At 56.7% G+C, this 17908-nt stretch overlaps 1 protein-coding gene across 1 annotated transcript; it reads left to right on the top strand.

Moving 5' to 3' along the window:
* Positions 1–12359: 12359 nt before the first annotated feature.
* On the top strand, positions 12360–14242 carry LOC100382638 (uncharacterized). The gene has a single exon (NM_001175362.1). The coding sequence runs from the start codon at positions 12466–12468 to the stop codon at positions 13633–13635; it is 1170 nt and encodes a 389-aa protein (NP_001168833.1). The 5' UTR covers positions 12360–12465; the 3' UTR covers positions 13636–14242.
* Positions 14243–17908: the final 3666 nt, after the last annotated feature.

The following is a 17908-nucleotide window of genomic DNA, read 5'->3' as shown; positions in this document are numbered from 1 at the left end:
TCCTGCCCTTTCCCCCGCCGACGGAGGGGAAGGCAGGGCGACCAAGGCCAAGAAGGAGGCAGCACCTCGTTGGCTGTTGAGCGAGCCGACAACACCGGCACCCCAACGAGGGGCGCACCGGGTATCGACTTCACGCCTGAGTTGAAGACGAGCGCCGTCTCCCCGCGACACGCCCATCCCGAGCAAGCGGACGACGCCAGCGCGCTCGCGGAAAGCTTGCTGGACGTCACCCTCGCACCTGAGACGACGGTGCAGTCAGTCCCCGACGTGACTTCATCGCCGCTCGTCGACCAAAAGGTACCGACCGATTCCCATCCTACGTCATTTGGATTCAGCCTCAACCCGCCTAGCGACCTCGCTTTGGCGGACGCTCTCGTAGAGGCGAGTCCAAACCCTCTGGGGTTTCGCATGCGGTCGCCTTGGGACCGGCTGACGGACGTCTCGACCTACGGGCCCTCTGGGTCCGAGGAAGACGACGGGCCCAACATCTGTTGGGATTTCTCTAGACTTGGCAACCCCAGTGCCATGCGGGACTTCATGACCGCCTGTAACTACTGCCTCTCCGACTGTTCCGACGGTAGCCGCAGCCTCGGCGATGAGGACTGCGGCCCAAGCCGCGAATGTTTCCACGTCGATCTAGGGGGTCCCTCCGAAGGCAGTCACCTCGGCATGCCGGAGGACGGTGATCTCCCTAGGCCAGTGCCCCGCGTCGACATCCCACGGGAGCTAGCTGTGGTCCCCGTTCAGGCGAGGGCCCATGACCCACAGCTCGAGCAAATCCGCGGGGCGCAGGCCAGGTTCGACGAGGGAGCAGGGGCGCTTGAGCCGATCCGCCGGGACGTCGGGCAGGCATGGGCGGGCCAACCCCCGGCCGGAGAAATATGTCATCTGCCCCAGGGTTTCCAGCACCGCGTCGCCGACGACGCCAGGGTCAGGCCGCCACCCGCATCTAGTGGCGTCGGCCAGAACCTGGCTGCCGCAACGATGCTTCTCCGCGTGATGTCGGAGCCATCAACCACCGAGGGCCGGCGAATCCAGGGGGAGCTCAAGAATCTCCTGGAAGGCGCCGCGGTCCGACGGGCCGAGAGCTCTGCCTCCCAAAGGCAGGGATACCCCTCGGAACCTCATGCTGCGACTTCCCGATTCATGCGGGAAGCCTCGGTCTACACCGGGCGCACGCGCAACACCGCGCCTGCGGCCCCGGGTCACCTCGGCAACGAGCACCATCATCGTGACCGTCAGGCCCGCCTCGACGAGAGGGTGCGCCGAGGCTACCACCCCAGGCGTGGGGGATGCTACGACAGCGGGGAGGATCGGAGTCCCTCGCCCGAACCGCTCGGTCCGCAGGCCTTCAGCCGTGCTATCCGACGAGCACCGTTCCCAACCCGGTTCCGACCCCCGACTACTATCACAAAGTACTCGGGAGAGACGAGACCGGAACTGTGGCTCGCGGACTACCGCCTGGCCTACCAACTGGGTGGAACGGACGACGACAACCTCATCATCCGCAACCTCCCCCTGTTCCTCTCCGACACCGCTCGCGCCTGGCTGGAGCACCTGCCTCCGGGGCAGATCTCCAACTGGGACGACCTAGTCCAAGCCTTCGCCGACAATTTCCAGGGCACATATGTGCGCCCCGGGAATTCTTGGGACCTCCGAAGCTGCCGGCAGCAGCCGAGAGAGTCTCTCCGGGTCTACATCCGGCGATTCTCGAAGCAGCGCACCGAGCTACCCAACATCACCGACTCGGATGTCATTGGCGCGTTCCTCGCCGGCACCACCTGCCGCGACCTGGTGAGCAAGTTGGGTCGCAAGACCCCCACCAGGGCGAGCGAGCTGATGGACATCGCCACCAAGTTCGCCTCCGGCCAGGAGGCAGTCGAGGCTATCTTCCGAAAGGACAAGCAGCCCCAGGGCCGCCCACCGGAAGATGCTCCCGAGGCGTCGACTCAGCGCGGCGCCAAGAAGAAAGGCAAGAAGAAGTCGCAAGCGAAACGCGACGTCGCCGACGCGGACCTTGTCGCCGCCGCCGAGTACAAGAACCCTCGGAAACCCCCCAGAGGTGCCAACCTCTTCGACAAGATGCTCAAGGAGTCGTGCCCCTATCATCAGGGGCCCATCAAGCACACCCTTGAGGAGTGCGTCATGCTTCGGCGCCACTTCCACAGGGCCGGGCCACCCGCGGAGGGTGGCAGGGCCCGCGACGATGACAAGAAGGGAGATCACCAAGCAGGAGAGTTCCCCGAGGTCCGCGACTGCTTTATGATCTACGGTGGACAAGCGGCGAATGCCTCGGCTTGGCACCGCAAGCGAGAGCGCCGGGAGGTCTGCTCGGTGAAGGTGGCGGCGCCAGTCTACCTAGACTGGTCCGACAAGCCCATCACCTTCGACCAAGCTGACCACCCCGACCATGTGCCGAGCCCGGGGAAATACCCGCTCGTCGTCGACCCCGTCATCGGCGACGTCAGGCTCACCAAGGTCCTTATGGACGGAGCAGCAGCCTCAACATCATCTACGCCGAGACCCTCGGGCTCCTGCGCGTCGATCTGTCCTCCGTCCGAGCAGGCGCTGCGCCCTTCCACGGGATCATTCCCGGGAAGCGCGTCCAGCCCCTCGGACGACTCGACCTTCCCGTCTGCTTCGGAACGCCCTCCAACTTCCGAAGGGAGACTCTGACGTTCGAGGTGGTCGGGTTCCGAGGAACCTACCACGCGGTACTGGGAAGGCCATGCTACGTGAAGTTCATGGTCGTCCCCAACTACACCTACCTGAAGCTCAAGATGTCGGGCCCCAATGGGGTCATCACCGTCGGCCCCACGTACAAACACGCGTTCGAATGCGACGTGGAGTGCGTGGAGTACGCCGAGGCCCTCGCCGAGTCCAAGGCCCTCATCGCCGACCTGGAAAGCCTCTCTAAAGAGGTGCTAGACGTGAAACGCCATGCCGGCAACTTCGAGCCAGTGGGGACGGTTAAGGCCGTCCCCCTCGACCCCAGCGGCGACGCCTCCAAACAGATCCGGATCGGCTCCGGGCTCAATCTCAAATAGGAAGCAGTGCTCGTCGACTTTCTCCGCGCAAACGCCGACGTCCTCGCGTGGAGTCCCTCGGACATGCCCGGCATACCGGGGGATGTCGCCAAGCACTCGCTGAATATTTGGGCCAGAGCCCGACCCGTCAGGCAGCCTCTGCGCCGATTCAACGAGGAGAAGCGCAGAGCCATAGGCGGGGAGATCCACAAGCTAATGGCGGCGGAGTTCATCAAAGAGGCGAAAAGCGCCAAGCTCAATCCTGGTCTTGGGGTTTATCATCTCCAGGCGGGGCATCGAAGCCCACCCGGAGAGGATTGCGACCATCGCACAGCACCCCGAGCCCTTGTTGGGGGCACCCGGGGGCTACACGCACCTCCGGGAAGGACCGCTTGTCACCACCAAAGTTCTGAAGCTCGGAACGTACAAGCTAGCCAACAGGCAAAGCGAGGTCTACGACAACGCTTGGAACATCCAACAGTTACGTCGCTTCTACCCTTAAGATGTTTTCAAGTTGTTCGTATACCTCGCTCCCACGCAAGTCTTAGTCGTCAAGGAAGGGTCAGCCTCGCCTCGGCAGAGCCTGACCCTCCCTCGGGGGCTAAAAAGGGGGGGAACCCCCCCCCCCTTTATCGCTCTGCATCAAGATTGGGGAACCCCTCTGCGTCCAAAATTTTCAATCAAAAAGGCTTTTACGTTCCCCCGGCTATGTCAGAAGCAGGACCCCAAGGAGCGAACGTGGGTGCATGTAAGTGGCAAGGCCGACCGAGCCGAGGTACTCCCATGCCTCCGGGTTAGGGACATCTCACTCGTCACCCGCCATGAAAAGTGACCCCTACTTGGGGAAGCCACCCTGCTACTGACAGGCGAAGCCGGACACGCAAAATAAAAGGAAAAGGAGTACGACTTCATGCAACGGTAACAAAGTGTTCAGGCCTTAGCGGCCGCAGAAAGACACACGCGCATCCAACAGAAACTGTTCCAACAAGTTAGGTGTCGCCTTGGGAAGGAGCCGCGCCTTCAGCTCCATCCCCAGCTTCAACGAGGTCCATCTCGGCTTCCGGCGACGGCGCAGGTGGGAGGATCTCCGCCTCAAAGGTGGTCGCCAGCACTGCGCTCGGACCCGCGGCGGCCGCATCGAGCCTCTGGACTTCTGCCAGGGCGGCTTCATCTTCGTCGGGAAGGCAATACCCCTCGCTAACCCGCTCCAGGAACACAACGTAGTGGGAAGCGAGCACGGCGAAGGCCCGCCTGACGCCGTGGTGTAGCGCCTCGCGGAGTCTGCCGCGCACATGATCGCCCAGGACTTGGAGGCGACTTTGAGGGGAGCTTCCTTAGGGAACGTCGCCGAAGCCAAGGATCCGGTAAACGTCCGAGACGGCTTCGGACATGGCCGCGTGGTCAGCCTCCCTCTGCTCGGCCGCCCCGGCAAGTGCCTTGGCAGACTCATCAAGGGCGGACTCGAGCTCTGCGAACAGCCAGAAGAAAGATCTCAAACACAATCAGAGGAAACAAACAGGAACGAAAACCAAGGACGGCCAAGGCGTACCTCCGGCTCGGGCACGCTGCTCCGAGGCTGCGACCTGGGCTACGCCTAAGTCGGCTGCAAGGGTTTCGGCCCAGCTTTCGGCCTCGGCAGCCCGGCCCCGAGATTGGTCCCGCTCCTCGACGACCCGGTCGAGCTCCGACCGCTGCCGTTGCGCTTCTGCGCACGCCGCGGCCGCCTCGGCTCTCAGGTCAGTGCAGAGCAACTGGAGGTCCGCTACCTCGGCATCCTGCTGAGAAAGGCGCGCAGTAGCCCCGGCGAGCGAGGTCCTCAGGGATCACAGCGAGCCCCAGACGTCGACCTCGCGGCGGATGAACGATGACTTGGCGGCGCTCCGATCCGTCAGATCCTGAGGGAAGGAAGCGGGGCGTCACGAAGAACGCCTCGGTCACAGAAGAGAAAAGGTATGCCTGAAACCGTTACCTGGAGGATTTTGGGGATGTCCCTACAGAAAACCTCCAGCGACGACCGGAGCGACCCCACCGTTGCTTCAGCACACTCGCGGAGCTCATCCCAGGACTGGTCCTCCCGTTCATCGTCGAGAACGAAGACGGGGTCCAAGGCCTCACGGGTCCGGAACCGGAGCAACTGGCGCCGGCCCTCGGAGCTCTGCCGCACAGCGACGAGGCTACCGCCCGGCGGGACGAATTGCGTCTCCACGCCCCCCTCTTCCGAGGCACCAAGCGCCGACGCATCAGCCGTTCAACGTCGGCAGCAACCGATCGCTCTCCGACGGGGGCGGCGGCGACTTCAGTAGCGGCAGGCGCCGGCATGGCCGGCACGTCCGGTGGGCTCGGGACCACGTCAGCGTCAGCCGCCTCCCCTATCACAATGGCCGCCTCGGCAGAAGAGCCGGCCTCGGGAACCTGCTCCACGGCGACCGGTGCCGCCTGAGCCCCCTGCGGTGGAACGCCTTGCGAGAAGGTCGGCTGGACGACAAGGCCTGGAGCGGCGCTGGCCACGCAAGCCGGCACCGTCTTAAGGGCCTTCCGGGGTGCCAGGTCGGTCAGGCCATGGCTCCGCTTGCTGAGGGAAAAAGGAAAATCACGGCCGGGACATATGAATGAAAAGCCAGGACGAAGACATTCCGAGATACTTACCCGCTCTGGGCCATGATCAACCGTGCCTGGGGGGAAGTCTCTTGGACCTCGACCCCCGGAACCACCGCCGAGGTCCGCTTCACCGGTAGCTTTGGCACCACCCTTGCTTTGAGCGCCCTGGACGCCCGGGGGGCGGACTGCCCAGGCACTGTCACGACGACCTGAGGGTCGCTCCCCTGCGCTGCCGGCGCGGGCGGTGACTCTCGGGGAGCAGACGCTCCGGCCTGCCCCCCCGGGGTCGCCTCAACTCTTCCAGCCGAGGGGTCCGGTACCCTCTCGGATTGCCCCCGCCCCTCGGGCTGGGACCTCGGCGTCCCGACCCCGGGGACTGACGACATCAGCCCGCTCGGGGGCTGGTTTGACGGCTCCTGGCCAAACCCCAAGCCGGGGCTGAGGCCAAGGCGTGCAGCCATGTCGTCCTCCTCGTCATCATCTTCATCATCGTCGTCGTCGTCGGGCGTTTCCGGCGACGGCTCCCTCGGGAGCCCCTCCCTCTCCTGCCGGCGACGAAGCTTCTCCAAGGCGTCTCGAGCCCGCCTCCGCTCACGGGCCCGAGCCTTCTCCGTGTCCTTCTTCTTCTTCTTCTCCTCCGCGGCGACCCGCCGCGCTGCTCGGTCCACCGCATCCTGCGGGACCCGTGGCAGGGAAGGCTTGTGCCACCCCACCTCCTGAAGAAGGGGGAAAAACCCAACCGTAAGAACCAGGAGCAACCCGATGCAAGAGGATGGAAGAAGCGGACACTCACCAGAGTCACGCACCCTTGGTCTGGGCGCATCAAAAGCTGGGAGTAGGCGGTGGGGTCCGGCTTCCCAAACGCGACGGACACCCGCCCGTGGAGGGCGTCGAAGGGAAGAGGATCAGAGGACATCCGCGAGCCCTCCAAGTCAGCCTCCGGTGTCATCTCCCAAAGCGACAGTCGTCGCTCCGCCAAGGGAAGCACCCTCCGACGGTGGATGGCGGCGATCACTCCCGCAGCGGTGAGTCCCCCCTTCCGCAACGCCTCCAAGGCCTGGAGAAGGGGTTCGAGGTTCTTCTGTCTTTCGTGCGGGGTCCTGTGGCGCCAAGCGTCGGCGGCAGTGGTGACTACTCGCTGGGAGAACGGCGGGAGCAACTCGCCGTCATTCCGGAGGTAGAACCACCGGCGCTGCCACCCCTTGTTCGAGGACGCGAGGATGGCAGGAATATACAGCGACGCCCGCGACTGCCTCAGCAGGAGGGTGCAGCCGCCGGCCCGCACCGCTGCGCGGACTTTCCTCTCCCCCGTTGGCGAGTCAAAAAGCTCCGCGAAAAAGAGATGGGTCCACAAATCCCAATGGGGGTGATCCCCAAGTACCCCTCGCACACCGCTACGAAGATGGCGGCCTGCGAGATGGAGTTAGGGGTGAGGTTGTGCAACTCCACCCCGTAGTGGTGCAGGATCGCCCGCATAAAGCGGCCCGCCGGCACACCGAATCCCTGCTCGTGGAAGGAGACGAAGCTCACGATGTACCCCGGCGGTGGGGACGGAGCGGCTTCGCCCACGGGAGGAATCCATTCCGGTCGCTGCTCATCGGTGAGAGGGCGAAGTAAACCCTCGCCAACCAGATCCTCCAGATCACTCGCCGTCACCGTGGAAAAAGGCCATAGATCGCGTGGCGAGATGATGGTCACCCGGTCAGCCATCACCGAGCGGAAGGGATGGCGGCGCAAGGGGCAGGAAGGGTGGTTTCCTCTTCTCTGGCTAAGTCTCTCGGGCTACGAAAACCTAAGAAGGAGGCAGGAAGCGGAGCAAAGAACCGTCACCAGACCCTCTCCCGGGTATATAAAGACCAAGGCGAGACCGGTTCAAACGTTCCGCCCGGACCGGACGCGGGATTCGAAAACGCAAAGCGAACAGCCGTTCCCCGGACGACTCGCGCACGCGCAACGGTCGCCCCGCCGACCACTCGCCCCGTCGCATTAACTCCGCGGCGGGACAGGCGGCGCCTCTGGCAGGAGAAGCGGGCGATGCTTCGCCTTCGCCATAATGACCGCGCCAGTAAAGGTACGCCGCGTCGTTCGATTTCGTATCCTTTTCCTTTTTTCCTCTTTCTCTCTCTCTTGCAACAGGGACCGGGAAAGGGGGATATCCCGAAAAGGGTCCTTCCCTGTGAAGGAACTAGGCTCCGAGCCTCCCTACTGATCAGAGGTTCGAAGGCTGGCCCCCGAAGGGTTCGACAGCCGCCTCAGATCGCGTGGGCCCTACACCCACTACTGGTCAGAGGTTCGAAGGCCGGCCCCCCGAAGGGTTCCACGGCCGCCTCAGGCTACTCGGGCTCCGTGCCCATTACTGATCAGGGGTTCGAAGGCTGGCCCCCGAAGGGTTCACAGCCGCCTCAGGCGCCGAGCGAGGGATGACCATGGGTACGTTCGATACATAACCAAGGCTCGGGCTGCGCTCCCGAGGTACCCTAGGACATTTCCGAGACCAGCGGGAGCGATCTTGTAACGGAATCCCATCAGAGGGAGGCATCGAGCCCTCGGACCCTGTCGCCAGGGGACCGGGTCCGACAGATCACCCGCAGGTACTTTTGGGCGCGCCTCTGGGCCCCTAGCCGACCCCTAACGAACGGGGCACGGACGTCCACTCGGATTACCCGCTTGCAGCTCACCGGAGACACCATGTTCGGCGCCCATCGAGGGCAACATGGCGCTTTCCCCCCTCCTCCTTGCGGAAAGGCGACGCAGGGGCGTATGTAAAAAAGCCGAGTCTGTCCCTGATCGCCCTCTCGCCCTGTGCCGAGGCTCGGGGGCTGCTCTCGCAAACCCGGCTCCGGCCGAACCGTTGACAGCGTCAACATATCTGCCCGAGAACTTGGGACCCGACCGTACACCCGGGCTACGGCCAGCTCGCATGAGGGAACAACCAGACCAGCCGAAGCATTACACGAGGCATTAAGACCTCGGAGGAGTGAAACCACTCCTCCGAGGCCTCGGGGGCTACACCCGGCGGGTGCGCTCACGCGCACCCACCGGAACAAAACGCAACCGAGAAAGACTGGTCCCCTTGCAAAAAAGTGCGACGAAAGCCTCCAAGCGAGTGCTAACACTCCCTTCGAGGCTCGGGGGCTACTGTCGGGGACCATAATTAGGGGTACCCTCAAGACTCCTAATTCTCAGCTGGTAACCCCCATCAGCATAAAGCTGCAAAGGCCTGATGGGTGCGACTAAGTCAGGGATCAATCCATTCGAGCGACTCGATCACGCCTCGCTCGAGCCTAGCCTCGGACAAGGGCAGCCGACCCCAGAGGATTTCCGTCTCGCCCGAGGCCCCCCTCCAACGGCGAACATATTTCCGGCTCGCCCGAGGCCCTGCCTTCGCTAAGAAGCAACCCTGACTAAATCGCCGCACCGACCGACCAAGTCGCAGGAGCATTTAATGCAAAGGTGGCCTGACACCTTTATCCTGACGCGCGCCCCCCGGCAGAGCCGAAGTGGCCGCCGTCACTTCGCCGCTCCACTGACCGGCCTAACAGAAGGACAGTGCCGCCTGCGCCACTCCGACTGCGGTGCCATTTGACAGAGTGAGGCTGACAGGCAGTCAGGCCCCGCCGAAGGCACCATAGGAAGCTCCGCTTCGCCCGACCCAGGGCTCGAACTCGGGCTCAGCCCCGGAAGACGGCGAACTCCGCTCCGCCCGACCCAGGGCTCGGACTCGGGCTAAGTCCCGGAAGACGGCGAACTCCGCTCCGCCCGACCCAGGGCTCGGACTCGGGCTAAGTCCCGGAAGACGGCGAACTCCGCTCCGCCCGACCCAGGGCTCGGACTCGGGCTAAGTCCCGGAAGACGGCGAACTCCGCTCCGCACGACCCAGGGCTCGGACTCGGGCTAAGTCCCGGAAGACGGCGAACTCCGCTCCGCCCGACCCAGGGCTCGGACTCGGGCTAAGTCCTAGAAGACGACGAACTCCGCTTCGCCCGACCCCAGGGCTCGGACTCCGCCCTGGCCTCAGCCGACGACCTCTGCCTCGCCCGACCCAGGGGCTCGGACTCGGCCTCGGCCACGGAAGACAGACTCGACCTCGGCTTCGGAGGAGCCTCCGCATCGCCCAACCTAGGGCGCAGGCCAGCCACGTCAACAGGAGGCGCCATCATCACCCTACCCCGAGCTGACTCGGGCCGCAGGGAACCAGACCGGCGTCCCATCTGGCTAGCTCCGCCAGATAGGCAATGATGGCGCGCCGCATGCTCTGTGACGACGACGGCTCTCAGCCCCCTTATGGAAGCAAGAGGACGTCAGCAAGGACCCAACCGCTCCGACAGTTGTCCCTCCGCCAGGCTCCATCGCTCCTCCGACGGCCACGACATCACGCCAGCTGGGTGCCAAAATCTCTCCGGCTGCCACGACGGCATGTACTTAGGGCGCTAGCTCTCCCCCGCTAGACACGTAGCACTCTGCTACACCCCCCATTGTACACCTAGATCCTCTCCTTACGCCTATAAAAGGAAGGACCAGAGCCCTCTTAGAGGGGGTTGGCCGCGCGGGGACGAGGACGAGACAGGCGCTCGCTTGGGGCCGCTCGCTCCCTCTCCCGCGTGGACGCTTGTAACCCCCTACTGCAAGCGCACCCGACCTGGGCGCGGGACGAACACGAAGGCCGTGGGATTCCCACCTCTCTCACGCCGGTCTCCGGCCGCCTCGCTCTCCCCCTTCGCGCTCGCCCTCGCGCTCGACCCATCTGGGCTGGGACACGTGGCGACACTCACTCGTCGGCCCAGGGACCCCCCGGTCTCGAAACGCCGACATATATATATATATATATATATATATATATATATATATATATATATATATATATATATATATATTAAAGATTGTCAGGTAAAATATTTTGGGATCCTTATATGTCACAAAAAATGTAAGACTATGATCAACAGATTATATATGTATATATAAATATATATATATTTATATATATATATATATATACACACACACACGTATAAAACACTATTTTTGCACGGTGAATTGTACATATTATTTATAAAGTTGAGTTTGAAATGGAAGATAAAATCTCTAGAGCTAATAATTACCTACTAAAAATAACTTTACAACCTTAAAGATTCTAAACAAAACCAGCTAATTACTAGTTAAATCATAGCTAATAGTTAGTTTATTAGCTAGCTCTATGGGTTTAAACAGGGCCTAAGGCTCTTGCACGTGGGAACAACTACAATAGTTCTCTAGAAAAAGCTTCATAAATTTATATTTAGCTAGTTGTTAAATAGTTATTGGAGCTAAAAAAATATTTTGGTTCTAACAGTTCCTCATATTTAAATAATAGTTTGATTTTAAATTTAGTTTTGATAGCCCTGCTCCCATATAATCTGTCTCACGATAAGATCGAGGATAGTGGACATCAAGGACAGAGGTGAAGGTCGATCGACGTGACCTGTTGGGAAGAGATAGTCTAGCGATGTGACATGTGGGTGAGTGATGGTCCGACAGTGCAGGAGAAGGTTATGTCATACATATCGGACATGACTGCCTAACTGCACAAGAAATGAAAAAATGTCAGATATGACTACCTCGCAGTATGGAAAAGAGAGAAAAAAATAAACATCGTAGGTGTGAATGAATCAACGACAACTGTGTTTTAGGAGTTACTATCAAGTTATCAAATTTGGACAGTAAATGTCGTTAGATGGTAAGTAACTAAATTTAGCCATCAAACAAGCACTTAAAAAACTATTGGAGAAGTGTTTTTTTACTTTTTAAATTTAAGATTTAAATAGTTGGCTGCATGTATGTATTATTCATATAGAGAACAAGAGAGGAAACATATATGGTGCACGTGGTGTATATATTAAATTATCACCACTCATTTTAGATCTAACGTCTCTAATTGTTTGGTATATTTTGCTAAGAACACCCTCCAACGTGGTGGTGTGTAGTGGTGGAAGGTGTTATTTGTAAATTGAATGATCAATTAGAGACATTAGATCTAAAATGAGTGATGATGATTTAATATATGCACCATGTGCACCAAACTTTCATGTGCCCGAGATATGTCCTCAACAAGAGAACCTCACTCTTACCTGAGCAAGAAATACGGGATTTCTACAGGGTGCTTCTGCAAAATCTTTAGAAGAAACGATTATTTATCCCCTCTCCTTCTCCGGTCTCCGCAAGAACCCGTGTGCCCCGCTCCGTCCTACGCCACCGCCGCCGGATTCGCTCCCACCTCCGGCGGTCACGCCCGTTACCAACACCCCCACCTCGCGTCGTCCGCCAGCTCCTCTCTGCCGCGGCGCAACCATCTCCATCTCCCACGATTACAGCGACCACAAGACCAGCGACGCCTCCACCAACGAGAAGGATCCATTCAATTCATCCAGTCCACGCACACCCCCGTCTTTGACTCGCACTCCGCTTCCAGATCTAGGCGGGCCGAGGAACGATGAACGGAGGCGCCGCCCCACCATCAGCTGCGGCCGCGGCGACGCCGCCTCACCGGCGGCTGCCGGACTTTCTCCAGAGCGTGAACCTCAAGTACGTCAAGCTGGGGTACCACTACCTCATCACCCACCTGTTGACACTGATGCTGCTCCCGCTGATGGCCGTGATCCTCCTGGAGGCCGGGCGCACCGACCCCGAGGACCTGCGGCAGCTGTGGCTCCACCTCCAGTACAACCTCGTGTCCGTGCTGGTCCTCTCCGCCGTGCTCGTGTTCGGCGCCACCGTCTACGTGCTCACCCGCCCCCGCCCCGTGTACCTCGTGGACTTCGCCTGCTACAAGCCGCCCGCGCACCTCCAGGTCCGGTTCGAGGAATTCATGCGCCACTCCAAGCTCTGCGGCTTCTCCGACGACGCGCTGGAGTTTCAGCGCAAGATCCTGGAGCGGTCCGGGCTCAGCGAGGAGACGTACGTCCCCGAGGCCATGCACGCGCTCCCGCCCCAGCCCACGATGGCCAACGCCCGCGCCGAGGCCGAGACCGTCATGTTCGGCGCGCTCGACAGCCTGTTCAGGTCCACGGGCGTCAGGCCCAAGGACGTGGGCGTGCTCGTGGTGAACTGCAGCCTCTTCAACCCGACGCCGTCGCTGTCGGCCATGATCGTGAACAAGTACAAGCTCCGCGGGAACGTCCGCAGCTTCAACCTGGGCGGGATGGGCTGCAGCGCCGGCGTCATCGCCGTGGACCTGGCCCGCGACATGCTGCAGGTGCACCGCGGCACCTACGCCGTGGTGGTGAGCACGGAGAACATCACCCAGAACTGGTACTTCGGGAACCGCAAGTCGATGCTGATCCCCAACTGCCTGTTCCGCGTGGGCGGCGCGGCGGTGCTGCTGTCGAACCGCGGCGGCGACCGGCGGCGCGCCAAGTACGTCCTGAGGCACGTGGTGCGCACGCACAAGGGCGCGGACGACAGGGCCTTCAACTGCGTGTACCAGGAGCAGGACGGCGAGGGCAAGACCGGCGTGTCGCTGTCCAAGGACCTGATGGCCATCGCGGGCGGCGCGCTGAAGACCAACATCACGACGCTGGGCCCGCTGGTGCTGCCCGTGAGCGAGCAGCTGCTCTTCTTCGCGACGCTGGTGGCCAAGAAGCTGCTGGTGAGCGCCAAGACGAAGCCCTACATCCCGGACTTCAAGCTGGCGTTCGAGCACTTCTGCATCCACGCGGGCGGGCGCGCCGTGATCGACGAGCTGGAGAAGAACCTGCAGCTGAGCCCCGCGCACGTGGAGGCGTCCCGGATGACGCTCCACCGGTTCGGCAACACCTCCAGCAGCTCCATCTGGTACGAGCTCGCCTACATGGAGGCCAAGGGCCGCGTCCGCCGCGGCCACCGCGTCTGGCAGATCGCCTTCGGCAGCGGGTTCAAGTGCAACAGCGCCGTGTGGCACGCCCTGCGCAACGTCAAGCCGTCGCCCGACAGCCCCTGGGAGGACTGCATTGACCGCTACCCGGTGGAGCTCGTCGACGGCTTCCCCGCACACCAATAGTACTAGTATCCGTTCTCTTCTCAATCCCACCCACCCACCCACCCCGGCTCCCCTCCCCTCCACACATCCATCGACAAAGAGATCTTAGCCTCAAATCCCCTAATCTGGCTGGCTGGCTGGCATGGCAAGGAGGGTGCTTTCCCTGGACAAGTGTTCGGCGGCAGCATCGGGTCTTTGGTGTGTACTTGATGGATCATCCCCCAGCTTGTGTCCAAGCGAGGGCGAGCATGGTCCCCCTCCCCCAGCTTGTGTGGCTGCACCTGCACCTGAACCTGCGGTAAGCTTGAGTACGTACTGCTGATGATTGTTGTATGTGCATCTGTCTGTTCAGCCATCGCTGCCAGCCAGTGTCATTTACCGATATTAGCTAGCTAGTGGTCCAGTATCCAGATCACAGAGGAAAGTGCCGTTCCTTCCGTTTCTACCAAAGAAGGTCATGTTGGTGACGAGGAAATCCTGAGTGTCTTGAGTGTGCCCATGGACCATGGACACTCTGTTTGCCGTGTTCGATTGGAAATCTCGCTCTTGCTTGTTTAACTGTACATGGATCACTGGTCTGCCATTGATGAGGCGATGTATGATTTATATCCGTTGTTTTCCCTTCATCAGATTATACTCTTGTTAAATTCGTAAGATCTTGTTCACAAAAGCTGTTTCACTTCTCCATATCAGTTTTGGACCTCGTTGTCGTTGTTCCTTTCGTTGGCACACTAGTTTTTGAGTTTTGACGCTTAGGCTATAGGCTCTTTAGAGCATCTCCAAGAGATTAGTCAAATGGCTCAGCAAGCCAAATTTTGGCTACTCAATAGCAAAATAACTCTACAACAACAGACTAGTCATCCAAGTTGTCAAGCTATCCAGCTCTTCAAATTGGCTCCCTCTCTAGCCAAATTTGGCTAGCCGCTGACTAGCCAAACTAAATACAGAGTCTGTTGGAGTGAGATGCTACATATAGAATGTAATCTTTATGAAGATGTAAATAGAGTGTCATATAGAGCGTCGAAAATAGAGTGTCTCTTAGAGATGCTCTTAGAGCATCCAAACTCTCTATTTAATTTTTTATTGGTCTATCTATAAAGATTAAATTTTATATATAACATTTCATTTCAATAAACTTTCTAACATGAAAGTTAGTTTGACTAGCTAGAGTGGCTAGCCAAATTTGGTTAGTGTGTGAGTTAATTTAGAGAGCTGAATAACTTGACAAGTTAAATAGTTAGTCTATTGAAGAGTTATTTTGTTGGAGAGTTATTTTGCTATTAAGTAACTAAAATTTAGCTTGACAAATTATTTAGCTAGTCTCTTGAGGATGTTTTTATTATAATCTTTATTCTACTTTCTATTTCGAATTCCACTTTATGTTTTCGGTTTTCCTGCTTGTTTTTTTTTCTAGCTGAAGAGAAAAAAATTGTAAAACCGACAACGGACCTGCAGCCACGTGCACCAAGGCAAGACCTGCATCTACAGTTTTTGCCCCCTTTTTATATAGGGCGTGTTCGGCTGGCTACAAGCCGACACTGTTGCAGCTGTTTGGACTGCTGCAGCTGCAATCCATAGAGAGAAAAATACTGTAGAAGCCGCAGCCGCAGCCGGATTGCAGCCGCAGCAAGCCGCAGCGAACAAGCTGATATATGCGAAACCAGTGCAAGACCCTTGGTCAAAGATGGAGCATCGATGCTGCTGTGTCTGCTCACCATGTTCTTGTGCTGGCTGCTGGGCTAGGCCTCCTCTGACTCCGTCATCTTGTCTTGCCAAATGTGCAAGCTTGCATGTTAATTAAGTACTACCTTCGATTTAGTTTATTTATTATTTTACATATAGGTATATAGATACAGTAGTAAACTAGTAACTTCGAGATTTTGGGGAAAAGGAAGGGGAAATCGTCATGTTGGCAGGGAGGGCCCTAGCGCCTCAAGTTTCTCTTGCCGGTTTAGCAAGGCCAGCCCGTCTGCACTTGCCAAGGATCCTAACGCTTGGGCCAGGGCGCGGGGCTAGTTTTGGTAATGGAGAGCCCAAGCCATGAATGCAAAATGAAAGGGGAAGACCAATATCGCCAGATGGGCCGAGTGGATGAGCTAGCTGGCTTTCCGGTTCAACTGTTCACATCACAGTACTCTAACACCGTGTGGCTACAGTTATCTTAGCGCCAATATCAATTTTGTTTTTACCAACTTTTAGCTGATATAAAATACGTCATTTTTATTAAAATTTTAATACACCCAAATATATAATTAATTAAATAAAAAACATGTAATTTATGAAACATAAATATAAACTACATAATTCATAAAATATAAATAAAATTTGCGTAATCTATAAAACATAAATAAAAATTACAGAACTTGAAGGTAAATATTTAATTTGTTAAAAGATCGTTTGACCTTTTTTCCCAAAATTTTGAGATTTTTTAAACTTTGAATAGTAAAAAAACGCGAAGCTGAAATGGCACACAGGTAGATCAATTTGAACGCGTCACGATGCTAAAGGCGTATTTGTAACGACCGGTTCAGGTCCGTACAGATTGAACCGTCCAACACACCAGTCAGTACCGATCGATCTACCTACAACACGGTCGATACTGATCGAACCATCGATCAGTAGACCGACTAATCAACTATCCGAACTAATCGACGTTAAAGCTAGATGATACCGACCAACCCGCAGCCACGTATATGGTGGCTAGTGTTGGATCTAGCTAAAACGACTGTAGGATCAAGATGGCAGTTAGTGGACATTAGATGCATTTATTTACACTAACGAGATCAGTTGTGTTAAGTAACCCTAGTTAGGGTTATGTGGTCAAATACCTGCTTTGCCTCTAAGTGGTCTCATATCTCTGTATAAGGAAACTGTACACCCCTCATAATACAGAGAAGAGAAAGAGGCTAGAGGCCTGATCCAAACCTACATCCCGTGTCTCGTGTGCTCTCTATCGTGCTTTAGGGGAAGGGAACGGGCTTCTACGACTTGTCGCGCCTCTACTGCTGACGGGAGGGAAAGGTGCAGATCTGGTGATCCATGATAACGTAGTTCTCAATAAGTTGCTCGTAGATTTACGTTTGTGGTTGGTCGTCGAAGCTTTTTGTTAGTTCATGTCGCACTCGTGGTGGCTTTAAATATTATTTAGAAAAAAATTCTCTACATGTCACTATAATTTTGTCTAGAAACTTATACTTCACCACAATATATTCTATACCACTCGGGTATAATTTTATACTCTTGCATGCCATCACTACTGGCATTAAAGGATAAGAAAAATGAATGTTCTAAACAATTCTATGCCGCCGACAATGACATAGAAGAGTAAGAAATTGTATTCAAGTGATATATAAGAGATTAAGATATTTACGATGGCGAATGAGGTAATTAGCAAAATAATAAATAATTATGCCGCTCGATGACCTGTCATTCTTTTTCTCTATTTTACTCAGGACCCTTTTCCATTTCGGTAAGACCTTGCTCAGCAGAGCATGCTTGTGACCATGCAAAATACCAATATATATACACTGTAAAATTCATAGTTTGCAAAATAGAGTTTAAAATAAAGTGTGAGACAACAAGTGGAATAGGAAGATTGTTGGAGACAATCTAAGGGTCGACGATCATGGGGAGGGCTACCGAGGCGCGCATCATGGCCTGGATTAGGGATGTGGTCCAATTGGCCTTGAGGATGAGCCGTTGCGAAGAGCTTGTCGGACAACGACGATGAGAGGTTGGGAGGGGTGGAGCTTAGGGCATGTACAACCCTGAGATTCTATATCGATTTTCCAATTATAAGAGACAACTAAAAGATTATATCTATACAACAGAGTGCCTCTAAATCATAAATGTATTAACTTAAAAACAACACAAAAGCCATGTATTAACTGGGTTTGTGCACACATAGTCTTTTATACTTGAAAAGTCGTGTAAGAGACATGCAACATACCCCCTTTAGACTCCTTAAAAGACCCCCTAATTAATGGGGTTGAACATGCCCTTAGATTGGTGATGGACGAGAGCCTTGGTCTGTTTAAGTGTCTTAGCTTTGCCAGCTAAGAAAAAAGGTGTTTCTAGTGCTAAGTAATAGGTCGTAATCTACTCATGATGAACCCTAAGCCACTAACCACTAGATGAATGTGGAGAACTTGCATGTTATACCTTGGATTGGTGTAGTTTGAATAGATGAAGACATCATGCTTGTGAGTTAAGACAACGAGTGTTTAGACGACTAGCTTCCGTCACCTCCAACACTCTTTAGATTAGATAGGGTTTCAGGTGTGGTGGCGAGGAG

Source organism: Zea mays, chromosome 6 (genome assembly GCF_902167145.1).
Source record: "Zea mays cultivar B73 chromosome 6, Zm-B73-REFERENCE-NAM-5.0, whole genome shotgun sequence".
Classification (NCBI taxonomy): Eukaryota; Viridiplantae; Streptophyta; class Magnoliopsida; order Poales; family Poaceae; genus Zea; species Zea mays.
Note: the sequence above shows the minus strand (reverse complement) of the source record. Positions and strands in the feature narration are given on the sequence as shown.

What these genes read in the sequence shown, in the direction of transcription:
- LOC100382638 (NM_001175362.1), top strand. Translation starts at nt 12,466, where the DNA reads ATGCGCCACTCCAAGCTCTGCGGCTTCTCCGACGACGCGCTGGAGTTT.